Consider the following 21,667-nt stretch of genomic DNA (forward strand, 5'->3'; position numbering starts at 1 on the left):
GGGGAGATATTGCAAGTTCACTGAGACTGAAAGGGAATCATTATATGATTGATACTTTCTAATATCAAATTTCCTAATAAGGAAGTTCAACTGTTCTTAGAATTCAATTCAATGAAATATGCTAGATCATTATGCTTGTCACCTGGAGAAAATTTTTATTTCACTTGCCTGCAATAAGTAATTTATGCATTTTGTTCATTAATTATACATACATTGAAATTTTTATATAACGATATTCAAAGGACCAGTGAAAGGTATCGTTATAAAGGAGTTATCATCAGGGATGGGAATATATTAACACTATGAAAAGTGCATCAGGACCAGAGAGAATACCGTTTTATAGCTGATTATCATCACAGAAGGTATCATTATATACAATTTTCACTGTATTATTTATATATGTGTGCAATTATATAAAATAAATCTACTGAAAGGATACGACATGAATAGCCAATGAGTTTCAGAGACGGGTCTTCACCACCACAAGCTAAAATAGAGATATCTCCTGAAATAGTAGAAATAACATTAAGTTATTCGATTTGATTTCAATGAGTCAATAAAAAAACTATGGTGACATTAATACACATGTAGATTCTCTTATTCTCTTAAGGAATTTTTTTTTGAAAAGAACGTGTGTATGTTGTGTTGGTAGAATTTCAGCACACTTTAAAAGAGAGAAAAACCTACAGACACACATTTCTAAGAACATAAATGCATGAGGCCTTCTTTTATTCCTTTAGCAATTAAAATCATTCTTTTACATATTTAACTTGATAATGGCAGCATAAAAATATAGTTTTTAATGTAATGATAAAGCTTGAAATTCTTTACCATGTGTCTCATGATTCATGTTAAACAGAAAACATACACAGCAGAATGACATTCCTGAAATTCCATTCTGAAAAACAAAGAACAAGGAATAATTTAACAGTATGTTGTATTGGAAAATTATTGAATACATACATTATTATATGTATTCATTAATTTACCTATACAACATACACAGGTAAATAAAACTTCAGTATTTGATGTTAAGTTCAGAGCGCTAAGTTTTTATGAAGAAAATATATGTGAAGGTTTTTTTAAACAACAACTAGCTGTTGCGAAGATGATTTTTTTTTTGGAAAGAAAGAAAATTCAACTGCCTTTGCGAGGAATCGAGCCCACTTCCTTTCACTTTTCGGGTGAACATCCTAGACCACTAGACTACAAAGGCAATGAATATCTCAATATTTCCTCGGAGATTGTGTGCACTGAACGAGACTGTACAAGAATATATGTAACCGATCAACCTCAATCTGGCTGTATGGCTTGATAGATGAATAGTTGAAAGAAGCTCAGTTAATTGAGCTGTTAAATTCACTGTCATTATAGCTGGGAATATGATTGTCTTATCTTATCTTTACATGTATTAGCTATAGATCAATTACACATGGGTCATGCATGAGCTATAAAAACTCAAAAGCTACTGTTATTTTTTATCAATGCTAAGCATTTAACAGCAGGTGAAAAAACTTACTTGTACCATAGGCAATTTGCACAATGATGATATGCATGATTTGCTGATCATGATCTGCTTCTTCCTGATAGCAGCAAAGAAACAGGAGTTATCATTCAAAAAAGTGAAGTCCCACGATCTGTGTCCTCCACCACAATTAACAGTCATCACAGATCTTTCTTGCTTCTGGTTCCAAGCAACGAATTTTGCCTGACAAAACATATATTAATAAATTGATTTTTAATGGATTGAACAAACACGAACATACTTGAGCAACTGCAATAGACTAGATAATCCAGCCAAGCACTACTGGCCCGTCCAGTGATCTGGCATTTTTAGGTGGGTTTTCTTTGAGCATAGAAAATGTGTCACTGCATCACTTTATGCAGAAGTTTATATTATTTAAATGGAATTTTTCAATTGACTTCCAGTAATCTGGCATATGATATGTTAGATATAGATTAGCGAGAATCTACTGAAGTTTCTGAAATCAAAAATTCATAAATGAGGAAAACATTCAAAGAAATGGTGTATCATTTGGGACAGAGGACTAGTTCATAAAAATGTGTTGGTTCATAAAGTTATGTCTATCATACAAATTACAGTAATACACCAATCATTTGAGCTAATGAGGACCAAACTTACTTTCTATAACCAAAACCTTGGATAATCTGGATATTACAGAATTTTGTCATTAAATAAAATAAATAAAGCCATAAATAGTGGAAATTATTTTTACATAAAGGTAATTTTTAATTCAGAATGCATTAAAACAATTGAATTGATACACAACAGTATTAAGTTACATAAAACACTGAAACAACCCATGTTGCATCTGTAGCTTTACTGTCTCCTAATGCATTTTATCGAACCACCATCAAGGGGAGATTCACTACCTGACTCCACTATATTATTACTATTCAGACCTTCACTACCTGTAAAGCTCTTGTTTACACGATGGGCATTCTGTAAACTAGTTCATTGCCATGCTAAGACTTTTCACTGAACCTGATTTTTTAAAATGAATTTATAATAGTCACTTCGATAATTCGAAACTCTGTTAATACTACTGTATGCATAAACTGAACTTGCACGTAGTTTCCTATTGAGAAAGGGAATGATATTTTCTGTTTCATTCATCTCATACCAAAATAATTAAACTTTAGAAAAGAAAAATTATGAGTTAAGGAATATTTTTTCTTTATATATATATATATATTTTTTTTTTAAGGAATATTTTTTCTTTCGCCACGAAAATAATATTGAAGGGACAACATGAAAACATCAAATTAAACCTGTCATGAACTGACTGTATTTGTAATTGCAGTTGAAGCTTGTTATAATGACCCTCCTACCCAAAATATTTTAGTAAGTTACATCAGGTAGTCCTTATACTGAAAGGAAAAAAAATATAAGATAGTCGTTTTTGGGACGTATTGTACTGACTGTTGTACAGGAACAGTAGTTATAATGCAACATTCCAACATGTACCAATTTGTTAGAAGTTCCGCAAAGGAATATGGACGAGATGCATGTCTGGTTTAGTAGTAGTTATAATGCATGGATTGTTATAACAAGAGCCAACTGTATCATACACTTGTAATTCCTGAGATTGGAGATGAATAAGTGTGCATACATTAAAAAATAAACAATATTCACTGCAAAAAAAAAAAAAAAAAAACTCACAGCATGGAAACCCAACAGAATGAAGCTTTCTTCTCTGAGGATGATCCTTCCAAGCCATTCCAATTCTTTTGTGATCTATAGTGAAAATGAAAAGCTTAAACTCTGTCCTAAAGATGCTCTCAGCATCTGGGACTAGCTAATGATTGTATGTACGTGTAATATACCAACTACTACCAATAAATTAATCATTACTTCCTCAAGTTGCATAAAAATATTATTTATTTACAGGTATAACAAATATACATGAGAATATATTAAAATTAATATCTTTATGCAAGTAATCTCGTTGAGTGAGAGAGGGATAGCGAAAGCTATATGTAATACAAGGGTTCAAGACACCCTCTAGCTCTGATCATCTTAAGCTTCTCCATCTGATTCACAAGTATTTCCTCAGTCCTCAAAACTGGCACAGAAAAAAAAACAACCACTAATTCAAACCAAAATACCAATTATTTCTGCCCCCTTAAAATCAATGCTTCCTCGTTCTATTTTTTCCCTGCCTTCCCTAATTGCTTCCGTTCCCCAAAACATCACACCTCCACCCTCTTCAAATCCCATTCTAGAATCCCCAAATGGAATCTCACTGTCGTCCTGATGGCTACATTCTGATTAGCAAATCTGCCTGATATACCTTCTCAAGATACCACTACCCAAAGGGCAGGGTCAATTCTGAACACCCACACAAGGTGTTGCTTCCAACACCTTGTGCATAGGTGTCTTACCTATTTCTTAATACGGAATTTGCTCATTTCTGAATTCCCAACCTAATTCCCAGATTGTCTGGCGTCATAAATATAAATATTAAAAATATTCTGAAAAGCTTTTATTAAAATTAAGTGATTAAGGTGAATTAAATATTAATTAATAGTTCTACCAATTTTGTAATTAGCTAGCGAGTAGCTTGTTACAACTTGATTGTTATAAATATAAAATTAGCAGGTTTATAAGCAAACGAGTTTATTTTAATAAATAAACACACTGACCTTCACATGGTGCAGTTTATGTACTGTGCCTCGTGACACCTGGTAAGAAATCAACTTGCCATCTGTTCCAGAACTTAGCAGGAAGCCATTTTGAAATTTAAAATCCGATATTCCATTTTTTCTGTGAATGTTGAGGTATGTCTTGTCTGGCATTTGCTGAAAAAGTATTTGCCAATATAAAATAACGAAAAGGCATATCCTAAAGCATTAAAATTAACCACCAATAATGTGAATCACACTAGGTTTTTGCGCTGCATCATTCAAGGATCAGTGCTTTGTTGAAAGGCAGAAGTGGGTTTGAATTTTTACTCAACATTTCTTCATTTTCAGTTGATTAACATATCATCAAGCCAATTAATGATCTTCATCCACCAATTTAATAAAGAGGATTTTCATATTATATTAATATAAAACCTGAAAAAAACCTTAAGTAATCTTGTCGAGTAATAGATGTCCTAGAATTGAAATAGTTTGTGATTTCGGACATTTATCTAGATAGATGTTAGGTGTATGTGTGCATGATTCAGTAATACCATAGCATTAACACTAGATGAGCAACTATACTTATTATTTTGAGTTCTAATAATACAAGGTGTCTGCGGCTTTGGTAAATTTGTAAATGAGTGTGCAGGAAGTTTACTGAGTATGTGTATCAATACGTATATGATCTGATATACACACGCACATCCAAAGGGATGAATAGATAAAGTCAAGGAATAATAGTGAATTACCTTTCCGTTATGCTGTTCACTACTCGAGACGTTATAATAAAAGTGAGCGCTTCCACTTCTGTCTCCAACAACAAGAATATCTTCAGATTCAAGTAAGATGCTGACAGTAGACCACCAGTGTACCTTGGCTTTCAGCAAATAGAAGTCATACATCGGGGTAAAGCAAAAGTTACCTTCAGCGATTATCTCTATTTTCCATAGAACCTACCCTATGCAAAATAAAGCAGATTAAATCACACAAGACAGAAGAATATTAAAGGGTTACATTCTCTTGTTTTTATTAATGGGAATGATGAAGAAATCACAATTGAATGCTAAAAGATCTAATATGATTATTTAGTATTTATTGTCTTATCATTTATCAATTTTTCTAGGACCATAGTCATATGGCCGAGAAAATCTGTGGTTATTTTTATGTTCAAAGAAAGGAAAAAATCCTTCAAAGCAAATCTTGAGGGGCTTTTTTATTTTTTTCATGCGATAAAGTGTATAATTTTTCTTTCATTTTTATTTCCAAATGTGGCTGTTATTTGGAAGTTCTTGTTTGGAGGCTAACTTAATGTTAATCCAATGGGATGCATCCTGTTCCAAAAGACTGTTCAAGTATTACATCAGCAAACTTTTAGTCATTTTTGACCCCCCCCCCCCCGTTATCAGCAAAACTCTGATTCTCTTTCGCCACCTCTTGTGAACAAAATTTCGTAATCTCTTCTCCCTACCTCCTAACGTATATCCCCGAGATGTATGCGCGGGGGGGGGGGGGCATAGAGAGGTCCGTGTCCCCCCTCCCAGATGATGAAATTATTTTTTAATGCATAAAAATATATTTTTTTAAAATTAAAATTTCAAAAGGGAGTACCATTATATGTTATTATAATCAATTTCTGTTCATTTCAATGACCCACCCTCTAAGACACTGTATGGTAAATCCTTGGCCCACAGACCAAATGTGGCCTGCCCTCCAAATCTAATTTTGTACAAAATGAACTAAGTGGCACATTCACAGATGGTTTAAGTGACCCGTAGCATAATTCAAAAGCATTTAAGTAGCCCACAGCAGATTTTCAGATCACTCAAGTAGGCCAGAACACTCAAGTGATCCGTGGCACATTTAGAGATCCCCTGAGTGACATGCAGAACAGTTTTAGAGCACTAAAGCAGCCCTCCCCCAGTGCGATTCTACATCACTCAAGTTACCTACTACACATTCCCAGATAACTTAAAGTGATTCACAGCATAATTACGGATCATTTGAGTGATGCGTGACACAGTTCCAGAGCACTTTGATCCATGAAACATTTAGAGATCACTAAAGTGGCTCTGTAGGGCACTTATCAATAGGGAGAATGTTACTTCAAGTGCACAGAAACTATCAAAAGGTTTTTTCTCGTTTTCGGCACACCAAGTAAGATGTCATTAAGAATATTTCATATTTTTATAAAGGGTGGTAGATGACATAAACATTATTCTACTCCTTCCCCCTTGTCATCGAAAGTCAGAAAATCAGAAACCACCCCCTTCCGCTGCTGGCGTAACACTTGAATGACCCCCCCCCCCCCCAAGAAAATGTGACTGTTCAGAGATTACAGTTATGGGAGGTTTTAATGTACTTACCATGTCACCATGTAATCCACAAACTAGAAATTTATCAGCTTGATGACTAACCCAATGAATATTATTAATTTTTGAGTCACACACTTTTTCTCTCTTAAGAGGTACAAACTCAAACTTGTTTTCAAATCCTGGAAACAGACATGTATAACATTAGTAAATAATAACATCACAAAAAAGACGAGCCGTACAAAAGAGAAAAGAAAATGACACTGAAGGTACGAAAAATACATAAAATTACTTATTACAACTTATCTTTTCTGTTCAGAAAAATATTGTACACTTTTTGGTTCCTTCTTACAAAATAAATAGCCAAAATATTTAATTTGAGTGTGAGAGTACCTTTGTGGGGTAGTTCTCAATGGAAAAAGGATTTTATTGAATGTTTTCATAAAATTTGTACACATTTGATGGTGTTTGAAATTTTAAACTCTTGCGTAACTGTAGAGAATAAAAATTACATTCTTCAACCTACATACAAAGATGCAATAGTCACAAAAAAAGAACAATGTTCCCTCTAATTTTTATTTTACATGCCAGGTATGTTTGATAGGCAGAGATCAACTTGAAAGTCTGGGGGTGGGGGGGGGGGCATAGCAATGATTTAATCATCAAAGACGGAGCAGATACATCTAATGTATATGCATATATATGAGCTTACTTCACCAAACACCAACTCTGGCCATATCACAATATTGCAATTTGCTGCCATTAGTGAGATGGGTTGGAAGTGAAGGCACTGTCTATCGGATGCCGCCTCGAGTTCGTTAGGGAATATATATGAGCTGACATCATCATTATTGCTGCTCCCCCCAAAAACCATCATATCAGTATCTCCAGTATCTTTGCCCCTGCATGTTTTTTCTGAGTGCAGAATGGCACTACACTGTATTCATCTACAGCAGTGTTATTCAAAGTGTGTGTCACCTCGGGGGCATAACCAATCTTTTTCAAGGACGTCCAGAGGAGCTGGCAACAGTAATGTGAGCCTGCACAGTGCTTTGAAAAGGCCTCTTGTCTAGACTGCTCTGGAGAGCCACAGATAAATGATGTCTGGGCAAAGGAGCCATCAGTTGAAAAAGTTTGAGGACCACTGACTTATGGTGTATTTTGTGATTTTACATGCACAGAAGCATTTTTATCATGCATGGTCTCACACGTTAGCAGCTTAGAGGGAACTATGGTCAGAAGGTAGAGAAATCTAGGTGATTAATAGTGGCTGTGATAAGAAAAACCTCTCTCGGGAAAGAGGTCAGAGAGATCCAGAGCTTACATAATTACATTAGCAATACCATCATGAAGCATAAGAACACCTAGTAGAAGTGAGCTATTGCGATCAAGTGGTTTTTTTAATGACCAGTAGAAGTTATGCTATGTTATGCATATGAATTGATGTTCACAGACAAAATGGAATTCATTATTATACCAAAAGTCATACAAGATTGGGATTGGTACAAAAAAAAAAGAACAATGTTCCCTCTAATTTATATTTTACATGCCAGATATGTTTGCATAGGCAGAGATCAACTTGAAAGTCTGAGGGTGGGGGAGGGGCATGGCGATGATTTAAAATACAGCTCATCTTATGCACGCTCTCTTCTGTTAGATTTGTATAAAATGCCTCCAGAAATGCCAAATATATGTCAGTGTTGACTGTGAACGTGGAGGAACATTGAGCCAATGATATGTTTGACAAGAGACAGCGATAAGATAGAGTTTATCTACACTATGTTAGGAAAGTAAGGTATGCTGGGCTTTTTGTGTACAACATCTACTACAATGAAATAATTTATTCAATATTGTGCATAGTATAACTTAAATGAGTTGTTTTTGTTTCAATGAATCTGAACACCTTAACTTACTTATGGCATATAAGCATATAATGCCCTGTAGACTGCCAACAAGCAAGAAGTTATTACAATTGGAAAGAGCTGGAACACAGTAAGATTTGAATGCATCATCAAAATGTTCATACATTAGGGAATAGTCATTTCCATCATACATCAAAAACTTTCTGGAAAAAATATAAGGAATACTTCGTCAATGAGTCTAGCTGATTTGAAGTGATAAAATTTTTATGTATTCTGATGGGAAAAATCAATTAATTCAAACACAAAAATTATAAGCTAATTACTAGGGCTCGGGTTTTCATGCCCTAAAGATGAAAAATCATTGCTGATAGGTTAAAAAACCTTAATTTACCAATCAGCAATGATGTTTCATCTTTAGGGGCATAAAAATCCGAGCCCTACTAATTACATATAATGATGACCATCAAAACAAAATTTTTTTAACAAAATTTAGAAATGAACTAAAAATACAGTCATCAAACAGATCTTCAATATCTGATATGATCATCAACAATTTGACTATCAGAAAATTGGTTATACACAGTCTTTTTAAGATATTTATGAAATCAGAGAGAGAGATGTGTATCAAAATTCATTTATAACTAATTTTGGATGTTTCAGAGTCCAATTCTGGCAACTTTGGTAAGTAACAAGATAATGAATATTCAATTAAGAAAAATTTAATTTCTGATCAACTGAATTCTGGAGCAACTTGAGATAAAATCTCTACCATTGTAGCACCAATTTTTGACGGCCCTGCTCTTCCTCCACCAATTTATTCCCTTCTCGACAATCCTTTTAAAAATACTTTTTTTCTAATTGCTTCATTTTGATGCAGGTGAAGGAATAGCTGGATTTTATGCCATAATATAATTTCAAATTTTTATTGGCCTTTCATCTTAGATTTGCACCCTTCCCAGAAAGGACAGAAATCATTTTAACTGATTTTTTTTTGGTCAATAAGAATTTTTTTCACCCTTGCACCTCAGATTTGATGCCCTTACTAGAGCAGAAATAATTTTCCATAATTTTTTTGCCCTTTTAATTTGGTTTCGGTAACCCCCTCCCCCTTCCCGAAGTGGCACAGGTCACACAGCCCAAGAGCTAGTCCTGAATGAATTCCAAAAATGTTAAAACTCTGCAATATATATATAAAACTAATTAAAAAATTACTTGTACTCACCCCTCATCAGTGATCACAAACAAAATCAGGTGATTCTTCAGAGTTATGAACAAAAGATTGCGTGGAAAATCAACACAATGATCCTAAAGTAAAGAATGTGGTAGTTTGAATTCCTTTTCATGCGGAAAAATGTAATTAAAATAATACAGTAGAACCTCCTTATAACAGACTTTGCTTATAATGGGCAGTTGAAAAAAACGAATGGTAATAAAGGATGCTTATTTTCATCTGACAAGCTTGAAACTAATTCTGAGCACTTAAAAAGTATCATCTTGTTTAAAAAGCATCTCTAAGCAAGCAATCAAACATAGATCATTGTGTTTTTTTTGTGTGTAAACAGGATCCAGATTATACATATGGATATTCCAGATTCTATCACGTATAATACAAGATTATTGTGCGATTATCTACACAAGAACAATGGTACAATTATGGACTGATTAACTGTGGATGATTTACAATTACAATTTTCATCCCAGCTTTCTTATTGTATATACAGGGTGATTATAAAAAAACTATCCCGACATATGGGCCCCTAACTATCATACCATTCATAGAAACTGAATGAAATTTTGGCATAAGGTATTTTGATGTATGCGCTCAAGAATGATATGGAAAACAACAGTGTCACTCTAACAGTTATGGTTACAGTGAGAAAATTTCGAAAATATCAAATGGCAACGCCAAGTTATTTGTATTGGAATGTGATCTCCATTGTGAAAAACACTAAATAGCGTTGGAATGGCAACTGTAGCATGAAAATCACCGGCGGTAGATAGGCTAAAAGTGAGGACAACCAATAAGGACAGAGAAGCAGCATAAAATAAAGCATTTTATTGTGTTTCACAAATTTTCCACATGACCTTGTGGAGGACTAATCAGGCTGGGATCTCAGCCGAAGAAACGGTGTGACGAATGAAACGAACATTAATGCTCTGGTGCACGGCAAAGTCGTTTTTACTTTTTCCTTGCCTAGCTCCCTCCGGGGATTTTCATGCTACAGGTGCCATTCCAACGCTATTTAGTGTTTTTCAGTATGGAGATCGCATTCCAATACAAAAAACTTGGTGTTGCCATTTGTTATTTTCGAAATTTTCTCACTGTAACCGTAACTGTTAGAGTGACACTGTTGTTTTCCATATCATTCTTGAGCGCATACATCAAAATACCTTATGCCAAAATTTCATTCAGTTTCTGTGAATGGTATGATAGTTAGGGGCCCATATGTCGGGATAGTTTTTTTATAATCACCCCGTATATGTGTATATGACAAAAAAAAAAGAAGTTATTTTCATATAAATTAATAAATTTTCAGATGCACCCCCCCCCCCCCATCTTTCGGGAAAAAGCTTCAATATCTCTCTGAGATGGGAAGCTGGGTGTGTCTGGTCCTTCAATATTTAATGCATACACACAAGTAAGTCATTTTTATCCTGTCGGTCTATATTTCTTACAGGAGGACAGAGTGGTAGAGTGGTCATTGTAATGGATTTGCATTGCGAGAACCCAAGTATGAACCCTACTGGCACCACAGTGGTAGTCGGCTGAAGTTGGTTTTCTGTGGTTCCCAACTTCAAGGCGCATATGCGAGCCGATCTTCCCATTAAAAAGTCTTGCCACAGAGAACAACAGCCCTACAATGCTACACGCAGCCAATCACTTCACTCCCAATTTTAAATATAGATGACATCACTAAACATTCACAACACCACCATATACAGGCTCAGACTGTTTTGTATACACACTCACACTTCCGGTGCAACTCAATTAGTAGTAAATTGCCCATGACGATAGACTGGAGTTGCTCTTAGTTTGAAAGAAAGAAAAAAGTTCAGAATACATAATTTTTGAAGAGTGTGAATTTCTTAACTTTTGAGTGTATATAAAAGATTTGAATTTCACAAATAAAAACAAAGCAATATGTAATCATTCAGTTATACTATACACACCTTTTGGTCAATAGCTAATAGTTTAATGAAGCCATCTTGGAAGCATTCTTGGACACCCCAAAAAAGAACAGCAGAATCGCTACCTCCTGTAGCCTTGATGAAAACATAATATGAAAAATTAGACAAACTCTCCATAGCTTTGCGATTTACATCAAAACTTATATCTTTAATGCAGCAAAGCATAACATAATAAGTCATAATTTATAATAGGTGCAAGAAGTAGCATTCTAAGTTAATACACAATCAATTCAAATGATTACCTAGGTTTTTAATGCATTTCAAGCAATATTATTACAGTAAATTTTTTATAGTGTTGCGATAATGAAAAAAAAAAGGAAAATGAAAAATTTCAATGTATTGAGAAAATTCATAAGGGAAAAACTGTCAGTATAAAGACAGTAGTAATGTGAAAAATAATCAATTATAGAGAAAACTTACTGCCAATGTACCATCCTGATTGACGTCAATGCACCAAACACTGCCACCCTGAAATGTTAAAATAAAAATTGAACAAAGAAAACTGTATTTACCAATTACCAGGGAAAAAAACTGAGGAATTTTGATTAACAAGAGGGAATGAGTCTAGAGTCACCTCAGATATACACACACACAATCTTTGTTAAACACCCTTTTTTAACACAAACACTATATAGAGCTTTTCTCGGAAATGCTGGAATTTATTTATGGTGGCTTTAAGTGAGTGAAAGTAGAAGTGCTATGATGCAATACTGACATTGCCAAATCTATAAGGTGTAATGATTTTTCAATCAGAAGCAGCTAGTTTACAGCCCTTACGAGAGTGGGTGGAGGCTTGGTTAATGAAGGTTCTGCAGGGTTCAAACTCAAAAAATAGAAAAAATAAGACAGCGGGTGGTGCCCCCCTCCCACAAACAACATAATCACAGTGCAATAAAACAAATCACTCAAAAAAAAAATTTTCTCCATAGCACTATTTCAGTATCCTACTAAATTTACTCGAGCCTAAGCAGACAGAAATGACTTTGTAACAAAAACAGTTTCGGGCCAAAAACACATGCTAGCAACTACAGATAATTCTTTTCTGTCTCACCCCACAATACACAGCATTCTTCTTTTTTTCAAAGAGCCTCCCACAGCCCAGTCTGTCAACTCTATTTCTTGCAAATTATGAAGACATGTAAATTTTTTAAGAATGATACTCCTTCAAGACCATTTCCAAAAGCACAGTGCAAAATGTGTAAATTACAATGTCCAATTTAAATAAGTGAAGGTGAGCTGGATATTCAATTTTCATTAATAGCAGTAAATTGTAATATAGTGATATGGCCAGAGTTGGTGGTTGGTGAAATAGTTGCTGTACAATGAATAGTCCAAGACCATGAAGTAGTGAACACAAAAATTATTTTTTCTATCCAGACAGAAGTTTCTAATGACTACCCAAAACATTGACATAAAATGAGTTTTTGAACTCCTAAACTTTGCAAAAGAAAAATTAATAAACCAAAGGACCTACATAAACTTCCAAAATAATCTGAAAAAAAAAAAATGTTTGTTTTGGCAGGCAAAATCATTAATTGTAATTTAATACATTTGTATTATTTGGCAGTATTTCAATATGTGATTCCCTTTTCATTCACAAAAAAAATTACACAAATTTTGTAGACAGGATTTGGTAAAAAAAAAAAAGGAAAAGCAGGACAAAACCTAGACAGTAGGACAAAAATATGAAATTTTACTGAAAAGTATCTGCCACATACTAGAAATTTTTAAATTTTTTAAAAACAAAATTGAAGACTTCTAGGTAGGATTTGAATCGGGTGTATAGTCTTGTTAAAAAATATATATACTGTATATATTTGCGTATAAGCTGACCCCAGAACTTGAGAACCAACAAAATGGCAAAAATTAAAAACCTTTACATAAGCAAACTTGTTTAAAAATTGACACATTTTAGAGAGAAAAAAAATGTTTCTAAGATATAAAAGCTACAACGAAAAATAATCAAAACTTTGGGGTGTGGTAGCCCAGGTGGAAAAGATACTTGCCTAAAGTATCAAAGGATGTTTGGAGGTGTAGCCTGTTCAATACCCAGTTTGTCCTTGTCAGAAACTCCTGATACAGGGGTACAACAGAAATAGCAACATGACCACAGAAAAAGATTGCTACTGCAGGGAGTCCCCACAGCAGGAAGTTAGTACATCAACCTCTTGGTGAGTAAAACAAAAGTTGCTGTTCGGAATTGGCAATAAATTGTAGGTCCCGGTCTAATTAGTCCTTGCATGTAGAAAATTACAGTGATGCAACAAAAATGATAAAATCTTTGAAATATTTTTCTTCCTCCCATTTATTCAGCCAACACTTTAGGAGACAGAGATAATATGTCTTCTTCTATCATATTAATGATTACCACATCGGCAAGAAGGTATGGGTGTACAATATTTCATCCATGCCTCCTGCTATCCAGATATGCAAGATGGCTACAGTTGAAGGGCCATAAACTAGTGTACTAATCACATTTTGTGCATTGATACATTTTTGGAAATGTCTTTCATGCACAGCCATCTTAATGCCTGGGCTCACCTGAGTCCTGCTTAGGGCTCTTGGTGCATTATAAGTCTTAGATGACCTTGCATACCAATTACTGTCATATTTAGAGAGTGCATTGCTCTGGCCGGGGACCCCATAAGGCTGTGGGAATACAGTTCCATTTTTGTGGACCGGGTAGAACCCATTTTGCAGGCCCAAAGTAGTACATCCCTGCTGTAAGGGGAGAAGGGGTGTTGGTAAAACTTGGGTTGAATTTTTCTCCTGAAAACCTAACTTGTGTATAATATAGGTAGGCTGGCTGACCGCTCCCCTTCAAACAAATATAGAAACAAATTTTTGAACAAAAAAAGACTGATTCTTAAGTATATACAGTCGCTGATGTAAGTGGGAAAAGGGGGAAGGGCTGAGCCAAAATTTTTGTGCAGTGGAAAATTAGACCCCCCCCCCCCTTCCTTAGCTTGAGAAAATTCTGCATACACCTCTGTACACAGTATATAATATTTTTGCTCCTAGCACTTTTTTAGCGCTTCATCAAGCATTTTCTTCTAGTCATCAGATGCTGGGTTCAAATGAACAGAATATGTGTGCTCAAGCTACTTTTCAAGAAGTGAATGAACAGAAAGTCATGAATAAAGTTATGGCCAATATTGGGAAGAACAAGCTGCCACATGCATCACTAAGAGACTGATAATATATAGACAAACATTATCACAAATAACAAATGAAAATGATATTGATGTATACTTTATGACATTTCTCCTTCCGCACAAGTGATCCATCATTTCCCCAGAAACAAATACTGGAATCCTGAAATCATGCATCAGAAATATTAAAATTTTACAAAAGTAAAAAAGTAGAATATTAGTTCTATGATGCTACCAAACTATTAGGCTATACGTTTCCAAAAAGCAGACATTGAAGAGATATTAGGAGCGACAATGATCCAGTTATCTATATATCCATAATATTAAATCACTCTCAATCCTATATATTTCATTTATGTGAAGAGCAAACTTAGTATGAAGCAATAGAAAATTTACTACCTCGCCAACGCTTATTAAATTCTTCTCGAGGATCACAGATGTCCAAACACGAGCTTCATGGCCATAAAGGATATGAACAAGACTAAATTCTCCTTCTGTCCAATAACTAAGTGTAGTATCTGATACATCACCAGTGAATTTCCATACTCTCAAGCTACGATCATCAGAACTTGAACATAACAATTTGCGATTTTCATTGAATGTGATTGAAAAAATAACACCCTACATAGGAATAAAAAAAAAAAAAATCAAAATTACACACAAACGATAAAGATTAATAATGAGCAACCATCTTAAAATGCTGATAGCAATTTCATAGCGTGCCATGTGAATATTTAGATTATTTTCTAGACCACCTGGTGCCCAGTGAGTTGATGGAATGGCAGATTCCTTTCATCGATGCACGATGCTGAATTTGTAGACCAAACAAGAATTTCCTTGAATACTGTTCCGCATGCTACAACGAATACTTCCTTGAAACTACTGAGAATTTTGGCAGAATATCTGAATTATTGGTTAGAGATATTTTCATGATTATAAAGAATTTTTTTAAAGTTTCAACTAAAGTCAAGAGCATTGATTTTTTGAAAAAAAAAAGAAAAAAGATAAGCACTGACAATGAAAAAACACCATCGTAGAAGGATACAATATGCATTTTGAAGCACAATGGTACTCAGAAACTTTTTCCAGCGTCTTCCAGTTCCAAAAGATGACACAGTTATGAGCTGTAATAACAGCTATAAGATCTGTACTTTGGTAATGCGAATCTGATTCTAGAAAACATATGTCATGAATCCAGTCTCCTGTATTGATGACATCTGTGACTGGCCTGAATCTGAAATAAAAATATGCATTTTGATTTTATGACAAAAGATTGGCATGTGGCTAAATCAAGTGAAGTAAACTATTTTTGTTTAAAATTCCTGAATACAAAACACAATTGGGTTAAAAAATTGATGGAGGTTGCGAGCAAAATGTATTTGCAAAAACTGTTAATAGAGGAAAATTTCAAGCATGGAAAGATTCACAGTAAATCCTCGTTACATTATCCCTCATGTTAGAAGATGAAGGAAAAGTGAGATATACTAGAAGAACGATACTTCTGATGGCTTTATCTGGGTTCAAATGTTAATTTTTTACAGTAGTTCAAATACAAGGTGAGAAATATTTGAGTGTGTTATAACAAGGAGCTATTGCATTACAGTTCATAAAATTTGTAAATAAGCAGGTTCAAAAATTTTCATGAGTCATATACGGGGTGATTATAAAAAACTATCCCGACATATGGGCCCCTAACTATCATACCATTCACAGAAACTGAATGAAATTTTGACATAAGGTATTTTGAGGTATGCGCTCAAGAATGATATGGAAAACAACAGTGTCACTCTAACAGTTACGGTTACAGTGAGAAAATTTCAAAAATATCAAATGGCAACACCAAGTTTTTTGTATTGGAATGCGATCTCCATACTGAAAAACACTAAATAGCGTTGGAATGGCACCTGTAGCACAAATTTTTAAATCAAATATCTAAGCAAATATTTATTGTGCTTAGAAACATAGGATTTTTTTTTGTTGGCTTCAAGAAAGACAATACAACTGCTTCAAGGATCAATGGTTCCCAAGCTATTCCAGGATAAAAGGACTTTCCTATGCACCATGTATAGGCATTTCACTAAATATGAAATTGATTTCTGTAAATCTGTGTGTATTCTCAATACAGATCTATTATTTTAGACTGATCTCTGCCAGATTTTGTACATGCAGTTGAACACAGATTCAACAAATCAGATGAAACATAAATTTGTATTTGTTATAAATCAAGTAAAATCATGTTAAGATCAACATAAACATAAACACAGTTTGTTACGTTAGGGCAGAGGTCTTCAACCTTTTTCTAGTCGTGAGCACTGCCTTCACTCATGATCAAAAGAAGAACACCCTTACAGCAAGTTTGGCATACAAATGCATGAAATCAGGATGATTTCAATCCTTGGATGCAATGTGTAAAAAGTGTTTAATTGGAATTGTTGGAAGTGCTCGAGAGCATGAAATCGGACACAAGCATCGAGCACTGTGGTGCTTACGAGTAACAGGTTGAAGATGCCTGCTTTAGGGTCTGACTATATATGTCAGAACTGGAATTAAAGACTTGTTGATTATAAAAATAGAAAATATTTATTTTCTTGAGCTGTAATCTTCAATAAACATTAGGTGAAATCTCTACTCACTGAAAAGATGTTGAAGAAAAAAATTCATAAACCCTGAAGACTTTATCTCCATAAATAAGGATTTGACTGACTTCTTCTGTAGAAACTACAAGAAAATAAAATAAATTTCTTCAAGTACACTTTATTACACAGTATGCTGAATAAATAAGCAATTTTTTACTTGCATTTATTGAACATGACAGTTTCAAAATAAGCACAATGTTACCTTTGAACTTTGCATGTACATACATGCATTATATTCATTTATATTTAATATTATTTTATAACCTCGTATTATAAATTCCCATTAGACATCTGGCCATTGTGAGAATGGATAATTTAATAATGGATCAAATGAATAATACATAGCTGCCAACTTTGGAGAATGAGACCTACAGACTTTTTTGCATTGATCCAAATAACGTAAAAAATCCCAGATAAATATAAAAAAGGATTTTTTGAAAACCCCAGGCTGAGATTTTTCATTTTAAAAAGTGAAATAATAAATATTTTTTCTCTTTTTTTAAAATGTAATACCATGCTAGTCATTGCCAATTTGCACAAAGTCGCTATTTATCACCAAAAAATAGGTAAACTTACTTGGCATCACTATACACTCAAATCAAAATCACGGAATCAAAAATGTCATTTTAACCCCTTATTAGGCTGCATTGCTCTCAAGCAACACAAGTTTCTTATATTTTTTAAATAAAGGCATGTTACATTTTTGAGCTCATTTTGGCATTCATGCTTCTGAACAACTCCTAAACATTCAATTTTTACTTGTGAGCTGTTCGTGAAATTTCGATAATTACCAGTAGAATGGTTCAAAGGTACACGTGTCTCCTTTTTCTTGACAAGCCAAGCAAGAATGATTTTTGACCCTTGAATTTTAGAGGGAAATACCATGCATGGATGACACATATTGCTGTGCATGCCCCAACAATGATAGATAAATTGAAATAGCAAACAATAAATGACATTTTTATACTATTCAAATCTATGCATGAGTGCAGCTTTAATAGCAATACTCAATTCTATAACCCACTCTCCATCTCTCACACACACCTCTGACATATAGTGTGTTCTCCTGAATTGAAACATTCCATATTTTTTAAATATTGACAATAATGTTTTTTCTCATGTAATAGCATTCAGGGTACCTCATTTGTTTAATATAATCCCTCAAAATATTTTCCCTCTGGATATTTCAATGCTTACCAATTAAACAGCAAATGGTATATACATTAGGGTGCCAAACCAAACGTGAATCTAATTTGCAATCACCCAAATAGGTTATTACCAGAAGCGCATTTATGGTTTCGTCGCCTGTGGGCTGCAAGAAATTTGCTGCCCTTCTCCAATTCTATTCTAATTTCCTTGACAACACTTTCCCTGAATTTGCCAAGCTCTGCTGTATCCTGCTTGGCCTCTCCTCCCACTCCTGCAAGTACACCTATGTCTCCTCTTATGCTCACACACTCCCTAAGTCATGCTTTTAGTCATTCACATGCTTGCACACTTTTTTTTGGTCACCCACATACTTGCTATAGGAAGTTGCTCTTTTTTGGTTGCTCACTGACATGGTTCCTTGCTTTATTATAGGTCACTCTTTTGATATTTACACATTTACACATGCTCTATGTCACTCTTTTGGGCATTCACATGTTTGCTCATGCTCAAAGTCACTCTTTTGGGTATTCACATGTTTGCTCATGCTCAAAGTCACTCCTTCAGTCACTCACTTAGTCTCTTACTGTCTAAGACCAAGTGAATTTATTGAGGTTTATGTAAATTTTTCTGCCCTTCACCCATTCCAACTTTCTTGGCACTCATTCTTCAAATTTGCCACCCTTTCAAACTTGCCACCCTAAGCTATAGCCCCCCCCCCCCTGTAAATACACCACCATTATACATGTACACATTTATAATCTCCCCCCCCCCCCATTATGTACAACATATTGTATTTGCAATGATACTAGGCGCTGGATCACTTCTGAGAACATTCATTGTGAATGGTTACATAATGAGTTTAGCCCAATAAACACAAATACAGCTTTATGATTCAATGAGAAAGAAGAAAAAAAGATTACAATGTTTGATCCCATGTACAGAATGTATGCCTGAGAAAATTGTTTCAGTTCCTACATGCTTCTTCCGTTTCCAATCATAGCAATATATCATACTTCCTTGCCCTAAAATATATAATAAAAACATGGTACTATTAACTTAGCATTTGTTGTGAAAAAGAAATTCCTCAAGATGTAGAATCATTGCAAATTTGAAAACAAGAATTTATATGTACAGTAGAACTTCATTATAATGGACTAATAAGGGGAAAATTTAATCAGTTCTAACGATAATCTTTAGATTTGTTATAGTTTATAACAAAAAAATTCTTCTGGGGACGCAATATGCAATAAAATGTACATCTATGAAAGTTCAGTAGTTACATATATGGGGCGTGATATGACACTTTGCAATCATGTGAGAATCATGCTGGACTCTCAACATGAGGATCCAGGTTCAAACCTTGTTGCCCTGCAGTGGGGGTTAGCTGAAATTGGTTTTCAGCAGTTTTCCAACTTTGAGGCATGAAAATTTGAGTCAGTCTCTCATTAAAAAAAAGTCTCTCCGCAGAGAGCAGACAGACCTACAAGATCCACAACATAATAATAACATGAAAATTCAAGCATTTACCATATTTACTTCAAAATATGGAAGCTAGATGGAGGTACCAGCAACAACACAAAACAAGCACAATTCTGACAATATGAATATGTTAAGGCCACACATACACTCAGAATATAGGTTCTGACAGGTATAAATTCAAAGAAATTTCGTAGAGGAATATTTATGAGGGAGTTAAGTCACTAGTATATATGAATAGTGTCTATAATATATCAAATGGAAAGCAGCCTTCAACATAGGCTGAGATTGAAAAAAAAAGATGTGTACGTATACACTACTACTAAACCAGACATGCACCTTGTCTATATTCCTCTGCGGAACTTCTAACGAATTGGTACCTATTGGAATGTGAGTGTGTGCATGCATGTAGTGAAACTTCCGTGAAGTTTGTTTCTGTGTAATGTTTGTTATGTGTAGTGCTGCCATCTGATATAAATTTTTCTGAAAATGCATGAAGTGTGATGACCAAATAGTATACCATTATAGGCTTTTTTCTCTTTGCGACATGACCTCTTAATGGGAAGATCAGCTCACATCTTTGCCTCAAAGTTGGGAACCACAGAAAACCAACTGTGCCAACGTATATACACTGTATGAATCTTAATTTTTTTTCCCAGCTACTTTAGCGCATTTCCAACCAGTGAAGTTGAGTGGGAAATGAAGGTGCCATCTATCGGTGTTCGCTATGGGCTCAGTAGGTAAAGAACTTGTTTCTGATGTTCTGCCTTGGATTTGAACCCGTGGACCTTGATGGTAACCTTCACATTTTTCGGGCCGTTAAGTTTAGATTTGTTAGTTATCTGTTATAACAAGGTTCTACTGCATATCAAAAATGACAGTTTAGGTCACCAATTTTTTCTACAATCATCTACTATTGTCTTGTAGCAGTTACAGGAGATGCCCCTTCACAAGGAAAAGTGTGTATTATTGGCATGCACCCCCCCCCCTACAGCAAGGCCCAAAGGCTGAAATCTTCGGCAGGCTTTTGATAGTGAATTTGTAGTATAAAATTATGTCGGGGGGGGGGATAGGCACGAGCCCTGTAAGCCCCATCCTTGTAGAGGGGGACTGTAATAACGAATACCTGTTAAAGTGCTAGATGCCCTCTACGTTAAAGATCGCAGCCTATGGGTCAGGCTCTAGGATGTGGGAGCCTTTGGATAGCACGCGCAATCACAAACATTGGTACGACATATTGATCAATGAATTGTATATTAAATGTTGCATTATCTATAAATTTTATTTCCCTAACGTAAATTAAAATCCTCATACCTATGAGTAGAAAATCGGCAACAAACTTGACAGTTTTAACGTGAGTGCTCAAAGCAACTTGCTGCACCTCCCAGTTATAATTATCCATTACGAATTATCACAAAGCTAATTATTTATGATGAAAAATAATTATATAAAATGAACGAATAAAAAGCTAAATCATTTTGTTTACGCTTGTCTTGGATCATATTTAATTTGTAAGAGCCCCTAAAAATTGTACGAGCCTAATTGTTAATCACGTTTGTTTATTAACTAGCTCAAGAAAGTGTATAGTAAACAAAGAGAGCAAGGACTCCCTTCTCAAAGCAGGAATATTTGTTTCATTTTTTTTATATGATCATAAACATTGTGACCATACAACCTGATGGATTGACCATGGAACGTATTTTTTTACAACGAAATATGGTCAACTTTTAGCTCAGCCACTTTCC

The 21,667-nt window shown here is 34.6% G+C and overlaps 1 protein-coding gene across 1 annotated transcript in view; it reads right to left on the bottom strand.

Moving 5' to 3' along the window:
- The window catches only part of LOC149079426 (tRNA (34-2'-O)-methyltransferase regulator WDR6), a 34,390-nt gene extending 12,883 nt beyond the window's left edge, over nucleotides 1–21,507 (bottom strand). Inside the window, exons 1-18 of the mRNA XM_089240148.1 lie at nucleotides 21,237–21,507; nucleotides 19,367–19,468; nucleotides 17,295–17,379; nucleotides 15,707–15,895; nucleotides 15,417–15,564; nucleotides 15,061–15,282; nucleotides 14,762–14,824; nucleotides 11,930–11,977; nucleotides 11,492–11,584; nucleotides 9,543–9,625; nucleotides 8,372–8,523; nucleotides 6,513–6,640; nucleotides 4,899–5,102; nucleotides 4,168–4,323; nucleotides 3,185–3,259; nucleotides 1,520–1,708; nucleotides 832–898; nucleotides 440–505 (exon numbers count right to left, since the gene is read on the bottom strand). Of these exons, the coding sequence (XP_089096274.1) occupies nucleotides 440–505; nucleotides 832–898; nucleotides 1,520–1,708; nucleotides 3,185–3,259; nucleotides 4,168–4,323; nucleotides 4,899–5,102; nucleotides 6,513–6,640; nucleotides 8,372–8,523; nucleotides 9,543–9,625; nucleotides 11,492–11,584; nucleotides 11,930–11,977; nucleotides 14,762–14,824; nucleotides 15,061–15,282; nucleotides 15,417–15,564; nucleotides 15,707–15,895; nucleotides 17,295–17,379; nucleotides 19,367–19,468; nucleotides 21,237–21,324 (2,158 nt within the window). The 5' untranslated portion in view covers nucleotides 21,325–21,507. The remainder of the gene's footprint in view (nucleotides 1–439; nucleotides 506–831; nucleotides 899–1,519; nucleotides 1,709–3,184; nucleotides 3,260–4,167; nucleotides 4,324–4,898; nucleotides 5,103–6,512; nucleotides 6,641–8,371; nucleotides 8,524–9,542; nucleotides 9,626–11,491; nucleotides 11,585–11,929; nucleotides 11,978–14,761; nucleotides 14,825–15,060; nucleotides 15,283–15,416; nucleotides 15,565–15,706; nucleotides 15,896–17,294; nucleotides 17,380–19,366; nucleotides 19,469–21,236) is intronic.
- Between the last annotated feature and the right edge of the window lie 160 nt (nucleotides 21,508–21,667).

The sequence above is a fragment of the Pholcus phalangioides genome, unplaced genomic scaffold (genome assembly GCF_987345545.1).
Source record: "Pholcus phalangioides strain wild (caught in Gottingen) unplaced genomic scaffold, Ppha-v1.0 ptg000012l_1, whole genome shotgun sequence".
Taxonomy (NCBI): Eukaryota; Metazoa; Arthropoda; class Arachnida; order Araneae; family Pholcidae; genus Pholcus; species Pholcus phalangioides.